The sequence below is a fragment of the Pelophylax lessonae genome, assembly GCF_965119305.1.
Source record: "Pelophylax lessonae genome assembly, chromosome: 9".
Lineage (NCBI taxonomy): Eukaryota > Metazoa > Chordata > Amphibia > Anura > Ranidae > Pelophylax > Pelophylax lessonae.
In genome coordinates, this window is record NC_138776.1 from 156,584,505 (window position 1) to 156,606,571 (window position 22,067).

A 22,067-nucleotide genomic window follows, 5' to 3' on the forward strand; every position below is an offset into this window, starting at 1 on the left:
CCTAGTACTTCTCAGCTCTAGTCTGGGGAGATTTGTTGCTTTCTACATTTGTTCTACATTGATCAATGTAGACTGCTGAAGTGTTAATGAACACCAAATCTGTACTTCTACTGATCTCTCATTATGATAACTGGTCCTGAGGCACAGGGAGGAAAAAAAGTCAAGAGGGTTCCTTTTTTTTTTTCTTTTCTTTTCTTTGTTCAAGTTTGCACCATCTTGCTTTGCTTGCTTTTATGCATGCTTATGATCATGTTAAAAATCCATTATCCATTTTTTTTTCCAGGGGATATTCAACCAATTCCAGTGTAGTAGTGAGAAGGTACTACCATCAGATGCTCTGCGCAGTGCCCTTGCCAAGACATTTCAAGATGAACAGCGTTTCCAGCTGGGTATTATGGATGATGCAGCAGAATGCTTTGTAAGTAAAATGGTTTTGTCCTACTTTGGGGCCCTTTATTTCATAGATCTTCTATTCATGTAAAGGGTTATTTTGGGTCTAAATCGGATATACTATGTGTATGTATGAATGTGAGTTAGGGACCTTAGATTGTACACTCCTTGAGGGCAGGGACTGATGTGAATGTGCAATGTATATGTAAAGCGCTGCGTAAATTGACAGCGCTATATAAGTACCTGAAAGAAATAAATAAATATAAATAGCTGTGAACTTGGAGATCTCCAGGCACTGCTGTCATTTTTGATTGTCTAGTGTTTGGTTTTAGTGGGACAGAAAGTAAAAGGAAGTCTAAAATGTTACCCTTGAATAGGAAGCTCCCAATGTAGAAAAGTCAAAGGTGCCATTTCCCTCTTTTTGCAGAGATTTAACTCTCCATTTCAGCTTCTTTGGGGAAGGAAGAAATATAAATCTCTCCAGTAGGAACACAGACAATAATAAATCCTGACAGAGGGTCTCGCCCTTCCACACTGCCAAAAAGTTGAAAAACTTTTGGCTGGCTTGGCTTTTTTTTTTTTTTAAATCAAAGACAAAGTTTATTGAACACAATTGAAAGTTCACAGGCTTCAATTCAACAAGACTCCCTTACAAAGAGAGTATAGGCATGAACCAACAAATACATGGCATCTTCAAGAGAGTGCATTCCCAGTAAAGTAAGGACATCTACATACCCAAGCATGGTAACACGAGCACACATCAAGGACCTGCTCCATAACCAGCAGACAGAACAGACAGGGAGCTATTGGAGTAAGCGATCCATAATAAGATCAGCTGGTGCCAGGCCTGGCTGCGCCAGCCACCCAGCCCATATTTTTTCATATCTTAGCGGGACACCTCTGTGTTGATAAATTAGGCGTTCATACCGTAGGGTAGCGCCCATTGCCTTCACCCACATCTCCAGCGAGGGAGGGGACGGGGACGTCCAGTGCTGCAAAATAAGCTTCCGGGCCTGAAAAAAGGACCTCGACAACGCCAAACGCACATTGACATCAGGCGAGTAGTCCTCCACCATGCCAAGGAGGCACGGCTTCGGATCAACCGGCACAGAGAGGGAAAAAGCAGCATTAACAGTCTGGACCACCGCCGTCCAATACCTGTGGAGCTTGGGGCAGCGCCACAGAAGGTGAATGAGGTCTCCACAATCTCTACTACACCTGGTGCACAAGGAGTCAGCTCTAAGACCCATCCTGTAAAGGCGGAGGGGGGTGCGATGGACCCGGAGGAGTATGTAAAGTTGAGAGAGTCGCTGCGCGACTCCCAGGGAGCACGTACGCACCGACTCTAAGGCCTCGTCCCACTGATCATCACTGAGAACCCCTACATCCGCCTCCCAGCGAGATTTAGCAGGGTTAGGAATTTTTTCCAGGTAAGCTGTTAACAACATAGAGTAGCATTCCGAAATAAATCCCTTGGTTGTAGCACAGCGCCTCATCATAGAAAAAACTGGTGTTGGGGACAGTTCCGGGCTCAGCAAGGAGGGCTGGGCCCGGACTGCATGCCGCAGCTGTAAATATGAAAACTGCATAGTCGGAGGTAGGGTGTAGGCTGCACTAAGCTGGGCAAAGTCTAGCAAGCGTCCCTGGAGGAACACCTGCTTAAGGTGAGTAATTCCCCGAGCTCGCCAAGTCGCCGCACACGGCAGCCCGGCCAACTCCGGATACGTCAGATTATCCCATAGTAAACTATATTCGGTAAAACCGGTAACCCCCTGTAACTGTTTCGCCTTCGACCAGATTTTTGTATCAATCTATAAGTAGGAAACAATTTGTTAGACTTCAGGAAGAGCTGCGATTCTAATGCCTCCGGGACCCCGCGTGCCGCCACCTCATGGAGTATAACCTGAACCGTAGAGTCCCCAGTCTCCCGGTCCTCCCCACAAAGGGCCTTCACCAAGTGTTGCAGCTGCGCCGCCAAATAATAGATCCAAGGGTTCGGGAAGGCCAAGCCTCCCCTATCCTTGGGCCTGTACAGTTGTTCAAGGCGTATCCTGGCAACCCCGGACCTCCACAACAGGGAGCGGAAGATGGAGTTCACCAGACGGAACAACCTCAGAGGGATGACCACCGGGGAATTATGTAGGAAATATAAAAGTTGGGGCATAAAGATCATCTTTACCAAATTAGCCCTACCCGCCACTGAAAGCCAAAGTTTGGACCAGACGGCCACCTTGTCCCTGAACCTCGTCAAAAGTGGGAAGAGGTTCAGGCGACAATAGTCGTAATGACAGCGGAAATCACCACCCCCAAATATTTGAACTGTTGCACTATCTGCACCGGGCAAAAATCAGACAACTGGGGATCCACCCCCCGGTCCAGCGGCAACAAAGCTGGCTTGGCTTTTTTAGGTGAAAATGGATGCAAAATATATTTAGCAAGGTATATTTTAAAGGGTGAAACTGGGTCATTTAATCACCAGGTCAGTAGGCTTGACATTTACTGTCAAGCCTGGCAGCAATTAGGAGTCAAGATTTTGGAGTAACCTTAGGCCCCTTTTACACAGGCGGACCGTTCAGATCCGCCTGTCCGTTTTTTTGGCGATCTGAACGGTCCCCCCATGCATCTCTATGGGGGATCGGATGTCACCGGAGACATGTACACTGACATCCGATCCGTCAAATCTGGACGGATGGAAACCCTATTTTCCATCCGTCCAGCGGATCGGATGGGATCGGATGAGAACGGACCGATGGTCCATTCCCATCCATTTCCTCCATAGAGATGCATGGGGAACTGACAGCTGTGTCTCCGCACACAGCGCGGAGACACAGCTGTCATCCTCCTGCTCAGCGGGGGATCGGCGGCTCGATCCCCCGCTGAGAAAAACGGAATCCGTCCGACGGACAGATAGTGTGAAAGGGGCCTTAGTATTACAAAAAACTTGAAAGTGCCACACTATTTTGGCATTATATCCCATGGGCTGGTCTATAGTTAGTGTGTTAAAGGCTTACTTGTCTTCCGAAGTAAGTTGATTCTTAATTTTTAGTGTTAAGTAATATAGCATTAATAGTATGATAAAATGCTTTTTATAAATTCAATTTTCTAATAAAACACCTAAAGAGCAACTATCTAAATAAATATTGTGTTCTGTTCACTTAATGTGGTTAATACTTTTAATGGCTGTATGCACAGATGGTGTTGTCTAGCAGTAGTGACTATGCAGGGACTACTGGCAAATATAACACTGTCAGGAGAGCTTCATTATTTGCAGTAGATGTTTTTTATGGTAAGAAAATTCCTACCATGTGTATAAAGGATAACCAATGTAATCGTACACCTGCTAGTGTTTTAGTTTACCCCAGTTTGCATGTGAATGTGGTAAAATGTCAATAAAGACATGTAAAATAAAAGGAATCTAAAAAACTGAATACTAACATGACTTGTATTAAATGCATTGCTGAAAATTCTGCAGGTTAAAAATGATTGAGCTTGCTGCAGGAAAAGTTCCTCCATGTATGAAAAAAGTGTAAATGGGCCTAACTAGCTTCTCTTCATACCTTGAAATGTACAAATACCTTTTGGAGAAATTCTTATGTGGCCCAACAATGTATGCCTTGCATAGTAGGCTAAATTTGTTTTTACTCATTCAATTGGTGCCCACATCAAGGACTAATTTGTAATCGTGTAGAGTAAATGATTAGTGTAAAAGTACCATCGGCTGATTAATTTACTGAATATTTTCTGTTCTCTATTAGAGGTTACAGTCTTTTTGCAGTTTAGAAAAAGTGGTGAAGCTTTTAAAAAATAGATTAAATGTAAAGATTTTTCTCTTCTTGTTCCTTATATTTCCCACTATTGGACAAAATTTGGGTACTGGTCACTTAGTAAACTTTGCACGGGCCGGTCCCTGCTGAACTGGCCAAATTTTGATTAATCTATGGTTCTTCCAGCTCACCAGAATTCGATCTAACAATCCACCTTTGTCAAACGGACTGTTTGAAAATGGTTCATTATTTGATCTGCGGCACTGATTAGTGTCCTCTGATAGTGGAGGAGTCCCCATTGACACAATACAATAACACAGCGGGTAGGATTCCTCAATATACCTTGATTGTGTGGATTGGGTAATCTTTGTTTAAATTTTTTTCTTTCTTTTTTTTTTTTTTTTTTTTTTAACTATAGCCAGCCTTAAAAAAAAATCTTGATTTGCCTGCATGAAATATGTTAAGTGCTTTTTATTTTATAATTGAATACCATGTTAAGTCTGTGGTATATAGCATGCAGTGTTTCTTTTTAATGAACTACATTTTTTTTTTTTAGCACCATAGTACAGATAATATTGGCGTGCAGGTACATAAATGATATAGGGCAGTAGTATGTAATAAGTTGGCAATCTTGTGTGCATTAGCCTTTCATCATTGTGCTTCCAATTGCAATAGACATAGATGAATTTCATGCACATGTTGCAGACATTTCTTGGTATTCTCCTCATTCCAGCCAGTTTTTCTTATTGGGTGTTTTGAAGGGTTCTTCTTACTGCCTGCTGGGAAGATTTCTCCTTAGGTTTTCAGCAACAATGTTTTCACTGGAACTAATGAGAGGGACATAGCATTACAAAGCCCGTTGAGGTTCTAGCCTTCCCATTTATAAAACTTTGTTTTCATTGCTGTTGTGTCCCTGTTAGAGAGATTTCTCATCATGTCTTTTCCCACTTAGTTTTCACTGTAAGAGGACCATAGACAGCAAGAAAAAAATTACAGAAGTGTAAAAATATTCCTGCTCTTTACAAAACTTTCATAACTAAGCAGTGAATTTTATTGTGCCAGAAATGGTAGATCATGGGGTCTTCACTGTCTCCAAGAAACAGGTTTGCAATTGGCTGTGTGGTTATGGATTTTAATTCACCCTGCCACAACTGGTGGGCAGAAAACCAAAGTATGAAATTGTAAGGTAGAGACAGCTGATTTTAAGGGCCATGCCACAGAACTATTTGGGTAACAACTATAAAATCACTTTTATTAGCATTTTTTTGCTGAGCAAAATTGAACCCTGAGTAGTAGGGCAGCATTCCCACCTGAGCAGAACATTTTTAAGTTGTTTTTATTTGAGTTTTTGAGCGTTTTTAGAGGTGTATTATAAGCGTTTTTGTTCAATTAAGCTTTGACAAAAAGTTTTTTTTGTTTTAGCTAGAAGAAAGCACTAGGGGGAGGAGGAGATAGAGATGGTAGGTGGGGCAGTGGGTAGAGCTGCTGTTTAAACAGAAAATGTGCGAAACAATGCTCATGTCCTGCGTTTTCAGGTGTTCGCATAAAAGTCTACTGGACCCAATCTGACTCCAGTCTGCCAAAAAGAAGCTCATGTACTTTTTTTGAATGACAAGCATTTTGCTACAGGCGACAGAACACTTAGATGTACACAGGGATCATTGAAATGAATGGTATTTTCCTTGTTGAACGTTTTAGAGCTTCAAGCAGAAATGCGCTCAGGTGTGAATAGGGCCTAAGCAACAACAAAAATTTGCAATATACAGCAGCTATTTCAGCAATTTATAGCTCAATCACAAAGAATGTCTTTTTGCAGCATTTGAAGCTGGCTACAAAATTACTTATGCTACCCAAAGTAGGTACTATTAATGACATCACAGAAAAGATCTGTAATATCCTTAACATTCAAAATGCTTTGTGCCACCCACTCTTTCTTCCCATGCCTCCACAATACCGATTTAGTGTGATGGGAAGCCTCCTAGATCTGTTCGGAGGCTCAAGACGAGAGGGAGTCAGGACAAAAGCCAATACTTAACGAAATGCATATATACATTTAACTTTAGCTTGCTATGTTAGTTTCATGCCATATTTTTTCTACTACCCCCCCCCCCCCTTTCTCCATTTCTCCATATCACCACAACACATCCTAAAACCTAAAAAATATTGTAACCTATCGAAATATTATTATAACGTATAGACTACAGCACTATGCTAGCATTTTTAGCATCTTTTAGAGAATTTTAATCATAAGATCTGGTCAAGCCTTTGCAGATGTCCCTTTTGACTTCTTCAGCTGGCAGGTTGCCTACTAAACCTTGTAACAAACTTTTCTATGTACAGGAAAACCTTCTAATCCGCCTCCACATTCACATCGCAGATGAGTCCAAAGAAGATATCTGCACTGCACAGCACTGTATTTCTCATCAGAAGTTTGCAATGACTCTGTTTGAACAGGTATGGTCAATTTTGTTCATAATGACACATTACAGATGCTACTCTGTTCTACACACATTGTTCATATAACTGGTTATGTCTTTCCAAGGAAATTAAAGCCTTTCTCAACTAGCCTTCCTCTGGAGCTTGCTAGCAGTGCCAGGTGGTGGATTGATCTTGTCTCGTGGTACCCATGACACTCAACAGGGGGCACCACACCAACCACAATTGCAGCAAGGCATTCTCTTAATTCCCCATCGGTGTAAAATTGCTTTGTAGTAACTCTAAAGAAAACAGTGAAAAAAGTCTGAAAGTTGGGCAAGACTTTTACGGTGTAGTAGTAAATACTACAATTGGAAAATATTTAAAATGGAATCTGCAACTTTGACTAAAGGCTTGTAGAAAGATTACCACATAGACCTTTATTTGGACCAGATTGTGCTCAATGCAATTAGTGATTCCAGGATCTCGACTCATGGGATGCGGTTTTGCTTACATAACAGCAGTTCCTATAGAAAGAGAAGCTAAATCAAAAGGATCACTTGAGTATGTAAAAGATCATTTTAATTTTAAGGAAAATCGTACAGTACAGGATAGGAAGTTCTAGACCAGGAGTTATATACCACTGCCTTCAGGTGATGAAACACTGACAAAATCTTAGCTGGGAATGCCCTCAGTGCACCCTCGTATAACCCTGCCCACACCCACATTGTAGAATTTTTTTCCTGGTTTCCATGTCCTTATCGAGGCGTTTTCTAAACCATTCTTTTTTTATTTTTTTTTTCTACTTCGACTTATACTTCTATCAAGATCCATATTCTTAATGCCTAAAGGCTCTCTAGCAGTCTTTAGAGCGGTTACCCTTGATGTCCTTCTTGGGAACCATATCCGGACCCCCAACAGCGAGGTTGGCATGTAATGTTTGCTTTGTGCATTAGACCATGTGTTCAGCACTCTCCTTGGCAAATGGTGCAAAGAGTGATGTTAGCTGCAGAGTGCTATACAGGTTCAGGGCAATGGTTCAATCCTATGGCACCCAGACTCTGAATACCCCTTGGAGGCATGCCCACAGTGGTATGAATTTTGATCCCCTGGGAGAACCTGGTGCGGATGTGTGGATAAGGAAAAAACAGGGATTCCCTGACCTGGTCCTGCTTTTTTACATGTGGATTGTTCACTATATTGAGTCATACCCTTGTGAAAATGTCTCTACTATGCTGGCAGTTGGTAGTGTTATAACATTTACCTTTTTAAATTTGGCAAGTTTTTTCCCCACACAGCGTTGCTGCTCGGGTAATGACGTAGTTGCACTGTGCCTTCTAGCTAAAGCACTTCAGCCCACCATTTCTGCTGAGAATGCAAGAAGCATGTCTGCTGGTTTTCCGGCTGCTTGCTGTTCCTGAGACACTACCACAGGACATCAGTCAGTGCTTGGACTCACTGCTCATTTCAGACACGAATACCTTTTCATTCCACTTCCATTTTGTGAGTGCCCCACAGGGGATCCCCCCCCCCACTTGATGGTGACAAGATAAAGTGGAGCTGAGAAAAAAAGAGCATGGCACTTATGCTACCGACAACACCGAGAAAAACCAGCAAAATGCTTAGGGTGATGGCTGTTCTTCCCCGGAGCAAGGTCCAATATTGACACAGCTTCCTTCCTGCAGTTTTAGTTCCCTCTCTGGTGCACAACCAACAGCCTATGTGGCTAAGGCAGATTTCACAATAACTATATACGGTATGATTATTTATTTTTATTTTTTTAGATTCCTTTCACACAGTCCGCCTCCGTAGGCGGACTCCGTGCTGCTCAGCGGGGGATCGATACACTGATCCCCGCTGTGCAGGCAGGTGACAGCTCCCTCTCTGCTCTGTGTGCAGAGAGGGAGGTGTCAGAGCCCTGCTGCTCTCTATGGGGGAATCGGATGAAAACGGACTGCCTGTCCGCTCTCATCCGATCCCATCCCCTGGACGCATGGAAAATAGGGTTTCCATCTGTCTGGATTTCATGGACAGGATCGGATGCGGATGGCAGCGGGTGTCAGCGGACATGTCACCGCTGACATCCGCTGCCCCATAGGGAAGCATGGAAGATCCCATCAGATCCGCCTAAAAAAACTGACTGGCGGATGTGATCGCATCGTTCGTGTGAAAGGGCCTGAACTCTCTGCCCTTCTAGAACCTTCGTTCTCCAGGGCTCCTTTGTTTCTCCACCACCTAAATTAATTTGAGTGTGACCCTGAACCTTCTAACGTCTTTGAGATAGATATGTTTGACCTACTGTATTTTGGGCCACAAGCTAAGGTTTCATGCCTTAGGTTTTCTACTATGAGCTCATTTATTGATGCGGTACATACTAACATTTACTTAGCAGCACTGGAAACTCCTCAGCCTTAAACTATAGGTGCAAAAACAGCTGACAAAGTCTAACCAGACTTATACCTTGCACACTTAAATTTACTGTACTTTGCATGAAGATTGGCCAAATTCTAAAAAGGCGTTCTTTCCTCAAACTCTTTGCAAAGTTATAGCCCATAGAAAAGGAATTTCTGAAGAAATGGTCTTTCCCGGTAGTAGATCCTGCCATTACTGTTCTCAACAAGCATGCCACTATTCCTGTTGAGGCTGTTCCCTACTTTATGAATTATGTTGATAGACAGTTTGAAATCCTTTTGAAGGCAACCTTTTCTCTTGCTTGTCCTGCCTTACTCCCATCTGTTGCATCTATGATGCAACAGATGGGGGACATCTTTTTTGCATTTGCACCAGTCGTGTATATTCATAGTATACATCCCCTTAACTCATAGTCCCTCCGTTCTACCACCATGCTTGCTGGCAAAGTGCTGTGCCATAGGGCTGTTACCATCTTTGCTTTTTAATACTCCTGATGTTTTCACCGATGGGGACCCTCAACTGATATTTAGTTTTTCCAATATAGTATTTCTTGAATGGACATTCCAGCTTGTATACCAAACAGTTGTTAGTACAGTTAAAAAATTGCTGGATCTTAGAGCGGTCCACATTAGGGAACACATCAGTTCTCTCCAAATAAGAGCAAATTTGGTGGTGCCTGCATGGGAAAATACCTTTAATCCTTGGGAGCTTAGACAGATAATTCTTGTTTCTGTTGAAACTCGGAATGTATGAGCTCATTGGGGTTCCTATCCTAATGGGCAACCAGAGGTCTGGGGCCAACTATTTTGCCCAACTGAGGTCTTCATGTCAAGCTATGCCAGTGTTTGCCAAGAACCTTTCTGACCTCATCCCACTGAGCCTTGTATTGGGCAATGATATATACGGGACCAGGGCAAGGTCCTAGCTTCTTCCCCGTCCCGAGTTAACAATTGGTTCCTTTTGCAGTCGCATTTCTGTTTTCTGGCTTTCCTAATGGTACTGTAGTAGCGTCTTTCCCAGAATCTCCTATACATATTACATGCCTCCTCCCTAAAATGTTCAATACTGGTACAGTTCCAAGAACTTGGCACAAGGACAAGGATTTGCAGGAACCGTCCCGTGGAAATAATGTGGATAAGAGACTTTGGGTGATGGCTACTCGCCTGCAAGAGACACATCAGTCCCTTCACACTTTCGAATGGCTGATCAATTTCAAATAGCTTGCTCTCCAAACTTTTTATCAATTGGAGTAAAATTTGGATGGCTAATATTGGACATGGCCTAGGCAAAACTTTGCTTTCCCCAGGAAAAGTAATATTCTGGGCCTCAGTGTCTTTCTTTGAGGCGGTTCCCTTGGCTCAGTTCCACTCAAAACCTTTGGAACTCAAAATTCTCACGATGTGGGACATGTGGATTTTTTCTCTGGATCTCCCACTACTACTGTCTAGTTGGATAAACCTTTCCCTGACATTGTGGATTTCCAGCTGAGCTCTAGAATCCAGGAAGGAATTCCTTCCTCCTTCCTGGAAAGTGGAAACGACAGACACAAGTCTGAGAGGCTGTGACAGGGACTACAGTTCACTAACTGTTCTGGGATACCTGGTTCCCAAAGGAGTCAATACTCATGAACACCATTTCTCGGGGGTACCAAAAGTTTATCAGCAATCTCTCTTCTACACAGAAGCCTCTTCTGGAAAGATCACGTGACCAGACCAGAGTGGCTTCAGAATAGGTAAGAATACATATCTTTTCTTTACAGGGTTAGATAGAATAGTCTTAGAATTCGTGTGGGAACATGTTAAGTCCTAGTTAAAATTTGCCTGAACTTCCACTTTTAAACTTACTGGTCTGTAATTGTCAGCTTCTACTTTGCTGTCCTTGTGCATAGGTAGAGTATTCGCGGTCTGCCAATCATTCCTCTTAGAAGACATTAATTTATTAAAAAGATTAGTTAATGGTCTAACAACTATTTCTTGAAGTTCTGTTAGACTTTTAGGATTAATACCATCAGGACTCTGCTTTATTAATCTTTAGTCAAGCCAGTTCCTCTGCTACCTCTGTCCCTTGAAATCCTGAAAATGAACCTTTTACTACTAGAGCCAATGATGATTCCCCAACCTGTAAATTGTGTATTATCATATTGTCCCCGACTTGACATTTACTCTACTTTTGGCTGCACCCTTTCTTGTCAAGACCTTTCTACAAGGAATTTCTGATGCTAATTCCCTCTCTGTGTCTCCATGGTATCTGAAATCTGGTAGTTCTTCACAAACCTCTCTGTGAACCAATTCAGGATGTCCCATTGGCTAATCTCACAGGCTTATTGCTAGGAACATTGCAACGGTGTATTCTGATATATACAGTGTTGGACTACAGAAACGGGGGAGGGGGGGACCTGTGTTCTGTACTGAATTTCAAGATATGGAATTTATTGGTAAGTCTATAATCCCTATTTTCATATGGCAGCAACTGGTTATTTCTTTAGGAAAGATATATCCTAATTTGCGCAGATCCACAATATGCTCAGTGGTGATGAAAAATGAATCACTGACGGCCTATCGAAGACCTTCTGTTGGAATTGAATGGAACAAATGGAGCATTATGTGTCATATATGGCTTAAGTCCTGAGAATTATGCATTTATAAGTGTCAGAATTGCTTCCTGCTGCAAACATTGGTTTTCCAGCCTGTTGTAAAATGTTTGGCGTTTTGTGTGTGCATATGGGCTACCCTAAAACGTGATTGGCAGTTTGATTAAAAGTGCATCTCTTTATGTATTTTGTATTTGAACATGGTTGGAATATCTCGAGGCTTGCTTTTCAGCCAGAGCTTTATAGCAACTTTGTACTGGTCACAGACAAAAGTCAAGAAAGCTCATATCCTTTACTGTGTAACCTGCTCCATGAAGCACGTTGCCAGAGCACCCAAAAACACAGGTGCAATGCTCAGGTGTGAAAAGACGTGCCCAAGGAAATGCAAATACCAACTTTCAAAAAAGGTTTATTGCATAAGAGTTTCAGAACATCTAGCAGTGCTTTGTGTGGGACAAAGTGACAAAGGGGAGCTACCGTGAAGAACTTTGTTTTGTATAACATTTGACCAGTAGAAGAGTTTACTTCAATTGCTTCTAATTAACCAAACATTTTTACCTTATTAGATGCAGGTAATTTTTAGTGAAGTGTGGCCACAAGATGCAGAATAGCTTTAGTGGCTACCAAACTGCTGAGAAAATGCTTTTAGCAGTGGCATAGCACCTGAGCTAGAAAATTAAAATCCTAATTTCCCTCTCATCTTCACATAGGGCTAGAAAAATGGCTATAAAAATATATGAGCAGTTTAAGCTAAACCGTTAATTAGCATGACAATTTATCCTGAGCTGGCTGGCTGAACAGCAGGCTGTGTACCACCATCCTAAAAGATTTATTATTCTTATATAACATTTGGGCTTGTCTTTTCAGTGTGTCTGTACTAGCTGTGGTGCCACATCAGATCCATTGCCTTTTATTCAGATGGTGCATTATATCTCTACTACTGCACTTTGGTAAGATTTAGTGAAATCCTTAACAAAATGTAAGAATGTAGTATGTTTGTTATTAAAATATTTCTGTATTTGCGTGAGTTTGTTTCTCAACTGATTATTAACTGGAATAAACATGGGGAACACCAGTTGGTTGAGAAATGCCAGTATGCTGATGGACAAACTAGCCTAGCTTGGAACTCGTAGGAGGTGTTGAGCATTTCTCTAAATTGCAAATATAATATTGAACGTTGTTTATTAGATATATGGGAGGATAAACAGCATTGCATAGTGAGATGCAGTAAATAAAACCTCCAGCCAAGCATTTGAATTTAGGATGAAGGACAATTGTATAATTGGGTCAGGTTCACACCACTGCACTGGGCATAGCACGATTTTTTTTTTTTTAAATTCTTTATTAAGTCAAAACAGAACAAAAACAAGTTTCACACTCAATAGGACTTCTTCTCCCCAGTATAGCGAGTAATGGAGACAACACCAAATGCGAACAGTACGTAAGGAGAAAGGAGGTATGGTGATGAGGGATCTGAGGTGAGGGGGGGGGTGAAACTAGAAAGAGGAGGAAAAAGGAGGTGAAAAAGGGGGGGGGGGGGAGTAAAAAAGAATCAGTGACCACAGCCGTAGCCGCTTATAGTAGAAAAGGAGTAGGGTAGCCTAGAAGTGGGATAGGATGGACCCCGTGCGGGTAGCCAGCCCCAAAGCTCAAACATCTAAAGTATCACCATGCAGAGCTCTTCCCTCATCTTAGAAGACAAACATATTCCAGCATTTCCATGTTTTAGTGTAGTGTTCCCTCCTGCCCTGGGAAGTCAACACCAGGTCCTCAAAATCATTAATAAGTTTGACCCTGGATAACCAGAGTGGTATCGAGGGAGGAGTCGTTTTCCAGCAAAGGCCAATATACACCTTGGCTGCATTCAAGAGGTGGCGTAGGATAGATTTCTTATATTGAGCGGGTGGGATAGAGGAGCAGTGCAAGAGGAAAAAAGCGGGCCCATCTTAAATAACATAATCCGTCATCTTTTGGGAGATTCTCTTCACTCCCCCCAGAAGTCTCTCCGTTTAGGACCGCTCCAAAACATATGGAGCATAGAGCCCGGTCTCGTAGACACCTCCAGCATCTGTCAGATGCCTCAGGAAAGAACCCGGCGATCCTCACTGGGACGTAGTACCAGTGCGTTAACAATTTGTAATTATTTTCCTGTAGGCAAGTACATATAGAGGAGCGCATGGAGAATCTGATGATGTTTCTGCGTTGAGTCTCCGTAAAGGTCTTCTGCAACACCTTTTCCCATTTCAGGACCCCTGGGAGGACAAAGTCCCGCAGGGGTTTCCGAAAGTAAAGAGTAAAGCTGGGACAGCGCGTGAGGCAAGGGGGTGGTTCCTGAGAGGACATCCTCAAGGGGTGTCAGTGGCCTCTTGAAGAGCGAGCGGGGCCCCAGTTCGCCCAAGAAGTGGAGCAGCTGCAGAAGAGATGGCCATGTCTCAGCTGTTCCGAAGTGGGTCACCCGAAAATGTCCCGCCTCCAAGAGAGCTCGGAACCTGCCCCTGTGGCATAGCACGATTCTATGTGGTTTGCAAGCATTTTTTTATGCGCTACCATTGACCTCTATTAGGCTCATGAAAGCCCATCAAAGTTCTGCATGCTGCATCTTTCAGAATGCGCCTTCATAAAATGCATGGTCTAATAGAAGTCAATGGGAGTTGCACCTAAAACCGTGTGTAAAAACACACATGCAATCTCCCCCAAACCAGCTCACCAGTGTGAACCTGGCCTTACTCTAGAGCCCTGTTTGTACAGATTTGGAATGAGTAAGCCCTATGAATCCCAGTTGGACAGCTAATGGAAAATACTACCAAGGACATACAGTATATGAACATTATTTACATGGTTGCCACTTCGTACATCAGATGCATTCACATCCGTAGTCTTTCTGTCCAAAATTCTTTGAAAGATATCTATCTATAACTATCTTTAGGAATGTGGGCCTCCTTTTTTTTTTTTTTTTTCATTTATAATTTTTATTTGGAATTTTCAGAAACAAAAAAGAAAAACATTACATAATATATAACTCCGTAATCAGTAGATAGCTTACAGAGACAATGTCCACCTCCTTTTTCTCATCTCCTAGGTCTAAAAAAGACCTCTGGAGATTTCCAGCTCATTAATATATAAACATTTGTCAAATATTCAACTAAGGCAAGATATTGTTAAGTCAGCAAGTCTCTGTCTCTATTCCCGCTCATTTAATCCTTGCCTCCCTTACTTCCTTGTACTTTACTTGGAGTAACCTAACCTGTGATCTTGTTTTTGTTTCCCCTTCTTCTTTCTATCTGTTCATTCCCTTCCTTTTTCCACATCTTTTCTATGTTACCCCCCCCCCTCTCTCTCCTCATTCATACCCACTATCAAACACCCCACACACCCAAAGAAAAAAAAAAAGAAAAAATTCCCCCAAAAAAATTCTCCTTCCCTCTCCCGTCTCCCCCCCCCCCTCAAGGAGTGGAAAGAATCCCTCCCATCTCCCCTCTCATGCAACTCCCACACTCAAGATGGAGGCATCAGCAATTGTTTGCCCGCATCTGAGGATATGAATAAATTCCATGTTCTCCATGTTTTTTTATATTGTTCCTGTTTGTGTTGTGAGGAAAGCACAAGATCCTCCATTTTATTAATGTATTCTAGTTTTCTTACCCAATCGAACACCGTTGGCGCTTGTCTATTTCTCCAATGTTGGGGTATGCATGCTCTTGCGGCATTCATCATATGTGGCAGTACTGATCTTGCATATTTCCTCTCTGACTGATCTGATATCTGTAAGAGGCAAAAGGCAGCTTCTTCCTTGATTTTTATAGTCTGTTACTTTTTGGACTATATCACCAATCTCTGACCAAAATTTCTTTATCTCTGGGCAACTCCAGAAAATGTGATATATCGTGCCTTCCCCTTCTTCGCATCTCCAGCACCCATCTGATTCTTGAATGTACCACTTATGCAATTTGTCTGGTGTATTATACCACCTAGTCAGGATTTTATAATTTATTTCCTGCATTTTCGTGCATTTAGTTGGTCTAAATATTGCCCTAAACATCCTCTGCTTCTGTGTGTCCGTTACATCTATATTTAGATCCGCTTTCCATTTTTCCAACCATTTCAGATTCGGTTTTTCTAATGGAGTGTTCAACATTCTATAAAGAATAGATAATGGGCGGTCTATACCTCCTGTTTTCTCACATAGCTTTTCAAAATATGTCAGTGGTTTCTTAAATTTTTCCGGCTTCGGTAGCGTCTCTAAAAAGTGTCGCAGTTGGAGTGCCTCCCAAAAGAGTAACCTATATGGACCCTCCTCATCCATTAGTCTACCGATTGAAGGCCACATCTGCTGGCTCGTAAAATTTTTAATGTCGACTTGTCCTGTTTCCCACAGTTTTTTAAAATGCTGTTTCTCTAAGCCTGGGATAAATTTGGGGTTTCCCAAGATCGGGTATAATGGGGATTCCATTGAAGTTAAATTTTGTCTCTGGGTCTGTTGAAACCCTATTCTTATTGTATTTCCCAGCAAGGGATGTAACTTCACGGGTTTAGGGAGTGTTTCATAGCACCAAATTGCTCTCTTTAATGAGATCATCGTTTGTGCTTGTTCCATTTGTACCCATCTTTTCGATTCCCAATGGTGCCACCAGTCCAATATTCTATTTAAATGGATGGCGTGGTAATATCTACGCAGATCGGGTATAGCTAACCCACCCATGTTTTTGGGGAGTGTTAGTGTATTGCGCGCTATACGTGGTTTTTTACCCGCCCAGATGTATCCTCCAAACACACCCTGGATAATTTTAAAGAAACTATTAGGAATTTTGACTGGGAGCGCTCTCATGATATATAAGTATTTTGGCAGGATGTTCATTTTAATTAAATTTCCTCTTCCAAACCATGACTGGAGGCCTCCCCTCCATTGTTCCAGGGTTTTCTTTGTCTCTCCAATCAAGGGGGTGAAATTTAGTTCGTAGATCTGGTCTAAATTCGCGGATATATAAGTATGTGGGCCTCTTTTATCACAGAATATTACATTGCATGCAGAAAGTATTAACAGCGCTTCACTTTTTCCACATTTCTGTTACAGCCTTATTCCATAAATTGATTAAATTCATTATTTTTCTCAAAATGATGCAAACAATATCCCATAATGACAATGTGAAAGAAGTTTGTTTGAAATCTTTGCAACTTTATTAGAAATAAAAAAACAAAATCACATGTACACAAGTATTTACAGCCTTTGCCATGCATCCTATTTCCACTGATCATACTTGAGATGTTTCTACAACTTGGAGTCCACCTGTGGTAAATTTAGTTGATTAGACATGATTTGGAAAGGCAAACACCTGTCTATATAAGGTCCCACAGTTACCAGTGCAGGTCAGAGCACAAACCAAGCCATGAATTCCAAGGAATTGTCTGTAGACCTCCAAGATAGGATTGTATCAAGGTACAGATATGGAGAAGGGTTCAGAAACATTTCTGCAGCATTGAAGGTCCCAATGATCAGAGTGGCCTCCATCTATAAATGGAAGAAGTTTGGAACCACCAGGACACTTCCTAAAGCAGGCCGCCCCCGGGCAAACTGAGCGATCTGGGGAGAAGGGCCTTAGTCAAGGAGGTGACCAAGAAAGCGATGGTCACTCTGACGACAGAGCTCCAGCATTTCTCTGTGGAGAGAGGAGAACCTTCTAGGCGAACAACCATCTCTGCAGCACTCCGCCAATCAGCCCTATATGGTAGAATGGCCAGATGGAAGCCACTCCTCAGCGAAAGGCACATGACAGCCCACCTGGAGTTTGCCAAATAACACCTTAAGGACTCTCGGACTAATAGAAACAAAATTCTCTGGTCTGATGAAACAAAGATTGAACTCTTTGGCCTGAATGGCAAGCGTCATGTCTGAAGGAAACCAGGCACTGCTTATCACCTGGCCAATATCACATCCCTACAGTGAAGTATGGTTGTGGCATCATGCTGTGGGGATGTTTTTCAGCGGTAGGAACTGGGAGACTAGTCAGGAGGAGGGAAAGATGAATGCAGCAATGTACAGAGACCTCCTTGATAACCTGCTCCAGAATGCTCTGGACCTCAGACTGGGGCGAAGGTTCATCTTCCAACAGGACAATAAACCTAAGCACACGGCCAAGATAACAAAGTAGTGGCTATGGGAAAACTCTGTGAATGTCCTTTAGTGGCCCAGACAGAGCCCAGACTTGAACCCGATTGAACATCTGTGGAAAGATCTGAAAATGGCTGTGCACTGACGCTCCCCATCCAACCTGATGGAGCTTGAGAGGTCCTGCAAAGAAGAATGGGAGAAACTGCTCAAAAATATTTCAATTTTCTATCACGTTGTCATTATGAGGTATTGTTTGTAGAATTTTGAGTTAAATAATTATTCTATTTTGGAATAAGGCAGTAACATAAAATGTGGAAAAAGTGAAGCGCTGTGAATACTTTCCGGATTCACTATATTTGCTGTCTAGTAATGTCCTCAGTAATTCATAAACTTGCAGACCTGCTTTTGTCATGTAGCAAAATACTTTATAGTGTGTGTATATATAGTCTACTCAAAGCAGACAATATAATATGTTCTATTAGCCATGAAAACGTTTATCATTTGTGACTCAGTGAGGAATATTTTACTTAAACATACACTATTTTTTTCTTGTACTCATAGCAATCAGGCAATATGTATGTTGGAAAGAAGAGAAAAGCCAACACCTGACATGTTTGGTGAATTATTACAGAAAGCAAGTACTATGGGAGACCTGAGGAATTGTCCAGTAAGTAATCAGTCAGGAATTATCTCTTTTTAAAGTATACATTTAAATTACTTTGTTTTATAATCAGAAACTTGTTTGTTTACAGAGTAACTGTGGGGAGAAAATTAGAATCCGTCGTGTGCTTATGAATGCCCCTCAGATCATTACCATAGGATTGGTGTGGGATTCTGATCACTCGGATTTGGCTGAAGATGTTATACACAGCCTTGGAACCTGCCTGAAGCTTGGCGATGTGAGTGTCCTGTCGTTCTATGCTTTGATATTAAGAGACCAGTCTATAAAGTGAATTTATAGCCACTTGTTTAGCTTTTGTATACGTAGCAGTTTATACATGGTGTAAAAAGAAGAGAGAGCATGAGAACTCAAGTGTGAGCAGGGAGCAAAATTTATCAGTATGTTGCTTGAATTGTCCAGTCATTAGGCTGGGTAAAGGGGGAGGGAGTCGACAAACTTTTAATATAGAGATTAATTATTTACATGCATGATTGTTATCAAGAAGCCAGCAAGTTTATCTTAAAATTTCTTTTTTTGTCCAGTTATTTTATAGAGTTACAGATGACCGAGCAAAGCATTCTGAGCTGTATCTTGTAGGAATGATCTGTTACTATGGCAAACATTACTCCACATTCTTCTTTCAAACCAAAATTCGCAAATGGATGTATTTTGATGATGCCCATGTAAAAGAGGTAAAATATTGATCTGCCTTTGAAAGAGATTCCTTCTTAAATGGTAATATGGAATGACACTTAAAGGTGTGTGCTTTACCTGTCTAGTGGTTGAAGCTTGTGCTTTTTTAGAAGTGCTACTATTTATTATTTGTTTTGTTGTAAATGTATTTTCGTAAAATTGTTTGTAACGCAGGGCTCGATACAGAGAAAAATACAAAGTATGGTACAAAAATCCACCCTACCCGCAATCTCCCTTACCTAGACAACCATATCCTGACTACTAGTACCATGATGACTCTAAGGCTGGCCATACACTATACAATTTTCTTCAACTTTCCTTTAGATTTACCAAAACCATGTAATATAGGGTCAAACCTAAACACTTTCAATTTGTATGCAGTCAGGCAGGCCCTTGCACTACATAGTTTTAGGTAAATCTAAAGGAAATTGAATAAGAAAATTGTATAGTGTATGGCCAGCCTTAGGCAATAGCAGATGGACTTACTATTCTAGTATTAAATGTATGGTCAGTTCAGGAATCTACTAGATCCTAATGGTGTACGTTTGGGTGCTTTGTGGATTCTTCTTACCACGCTGTTCTGAAATAAAAGTGCTTTTAATGCCACATAATAAACAAGATCCATTTTTTTACCCCACATTTTATTAGATATTTTAACCAAAGTACAATAAAAAAAATTATTTGGTACCAAACCATGTCTTTGGAGGCATTCCAGACAAATTTTTGGCAATTTATTTAAAGTTCCTGTGTTAGAAATTAAAATTAACTGACTGTATCAATTATCGATTTCCTACAGCCTGTGGATAAGGTGACGTCCACTTTTGTGCCATAAATTTTCTAGCCATAAGCAATTTTTTGCTCAGCCCCAGTTTCAGGTTAGCTGGAATATCTGTAACGTTCAAGTGCCTCAAGATACTCGAAAATGAATTACGTGCAATATCAGTTTTAAAATATTGTTACAGTATTGAACCACATCCTTCCAATATCGTACCAACATGGGGCATCTCCAAAGAGGTGCATAAAATCCCCCTGGAGCCTCTCCACAACAAATACAATAATGGCAATCTCTAGGACCTGCTTTGTGCAGAATATAAGGGGCTTAGTATGTCCTTTGAACAATAAATAATAGTCTCTGAGAAGCTGATATTGAGACTGAGAGAATTGTTTGTAATACCTCCGATCGCTCATATTATGTAATATTTCTAGTTTCCTGAGACCACTGTTCTCTGTATTTCAAGGGGCTCCTCTGTAAACATTTATGTATTTAAATATTATGCACAAAAGAATAGACCACCTTTGTATAAACAGATATTAATATTTTTCAATCACTATCCTATACTCTTTTATGTCATAGAAGTTATTTTCTCTAGTGAGCTGATTGGCACAGTTGCAAATATTGAAAAATGCAATGCATAAGAATGTAAAATTCTTCCTGCAAGTACTAAAATGATTTAAAGGAATCATTGTGAAATAACTGTGTTAATTGAAAAATACCCTCTGTTTACAGAGAGTGAATGAGTCCAGCTTTGTCATTTGTTATTAAAAAAGGGTATCCACACATAAGTTAAAAAAAAAAAAAAAAAAAAAAAGTAAATGCCTTAAACCATGACATATCCTTAAAGGGGTTGTTGTGTCAGGAGGTTTTTTTTTATCTGAATGCATTCTATGCATTAAGAGAAAGCCTTCTGTGTGCAGCAGTCCCCCTTTAGCCCCCCCCCCCCCAATACTTACCTGAGCCCATCCCTACCCAGCGATGTCTACCAATGCCTAGGCCATCCCGGGACTCTCCCCCTTGTTTGGCTGAGACACAGCAGCAGTGCCATTGGCTCCTGCTGCTGTTAAAGTCAGTCAGCCAATGAGAAGAGAGAGGGGGTGGGGGCGGGCCGCAGCTCCGTGTCTGAATGGACACACAGAGCTGTGACTCTGCTTGAGTGCCCCCATAGCAAGCTGCTTGCTGTGGGGGCACTTACAAGGAGGGAGGGGCCAGGAGAGCAGAGGAGGACCTGGGCTGCTCTGTGCAAAACCAACTGCACAGAGGAGGCAAGAACAACATGTTTATTATTTTTATTTAAAAAAAAAAGACTTTACAATCACTTTAGGCCCCTTTCAGACTTGTGCGACTTGTCATGTGATTTGGGACTGCAAAATTGCATGACAAGTCCTTCTCCATTATTTCCAATGAGCCCCATTCATATCTGTGCGACTTGAAGTCGCACCTGCAGTACTTTTGGCATGATTTTGATGCATTTCGAGTAAAAAACATTATAAGCCCAGTCAATCTCGCATCAAAAAGTCGTGTCAAAATTGCTGTAAAATCGCGCGACTTTGAAGTCGCACAAGTGCGAAAGGGGCCTTAACCATTCTCCATATTTTATCTATCAACTGAAGAATTGGAACCCTCCCCTGAACATAAAAATCTCCTATCCCCAGAGCCTTCAAAGGTTCTACATCTACCACACAAGGCATTGGCAATTAACATTTCTCCAAATGTTTTCTAAAAATTGTTAGTAATCATTCTGCTATTTGTAGATAAAGGACGTTAACCATGCTGTGCATGAAATGTAGAAGTACGTGGATCTATTTTTATGTAAATCTATTCTAGATTTTTTTTTAAATTACAAACCTCTCCTACTTACCTACTCTGTATAATGGTTTTGAACAGAGCAGCCCAATGGCGCTCCGTGCTCCTCCTCTTTGTGTGGCCTTTGTGTGGCTGTTTGCTATGGGAGCAGCACAGCTGCAGGCTCGCTCCTGAGCAACGATGCCCGTGTCCATAGACATGCACGGTGCAGCTTGGCCCCACCCCCTGGTCCCCCCTCACAGCATTTTAATGACAACAGCAGGAGCCAATGGCTTCTGTTGCTGCCTGACTCCTTTGTGAAGAGAAAGAGAAGGGAGAAACAAATGCAACCGGGGCACAGCGCTGGATCCCTGACAGGCTCTCAGGCAAGTATTTAGGAAGTAGGGGAGGGAAATAGTGGGTGTTTCTTACCCTAACGCAGGGAATGCATGAAGGTAAAAAGCACCAAGCCTGTA

The 22,067-nt window shown here is 41.7% G+C and overlaps 1 protein-coding gene across 6 annotated transcripts in view; it reads left to right on the plus strand.

Annotated features, from left to right (window-relative positions):
- USP54 (ubiquitin specific peptidase 54) overlaps positions 1–22,067 on the plus strand; it is a 253,901-nt gene that overhangs the window by 135,234 nt on the left and 96,600 nt on the right. For all 6 annotated transcript variants that reach the window (XM_082267464.1, XM_082267460.1, XM_082267465.1 and 3 more), the window contains exons 4-9: positions 284–418; positions 6,495–6,608; positions 12,439–12,521; positions 18,239–18,344; positions 18,430–18,576; positions 18,881–19,030. In XM_082267464.1, coding sequence (XP_082123590.1) covers positions 284–418; positions 6,495–6,608; positions 12,439–12,521; positions 18,239–18,344; positions 18,430–18,576; positions 18,881–19,030 — 735 coding nt within the window. The remainder of the gene's footprint in view (positions 1–283; positions 419–6,494; positions 6,609–12,438; positions 12,522–18,238; positions 18,345–18,429; positions 18,577–18,880; positions 19,031–22,067) is intronic.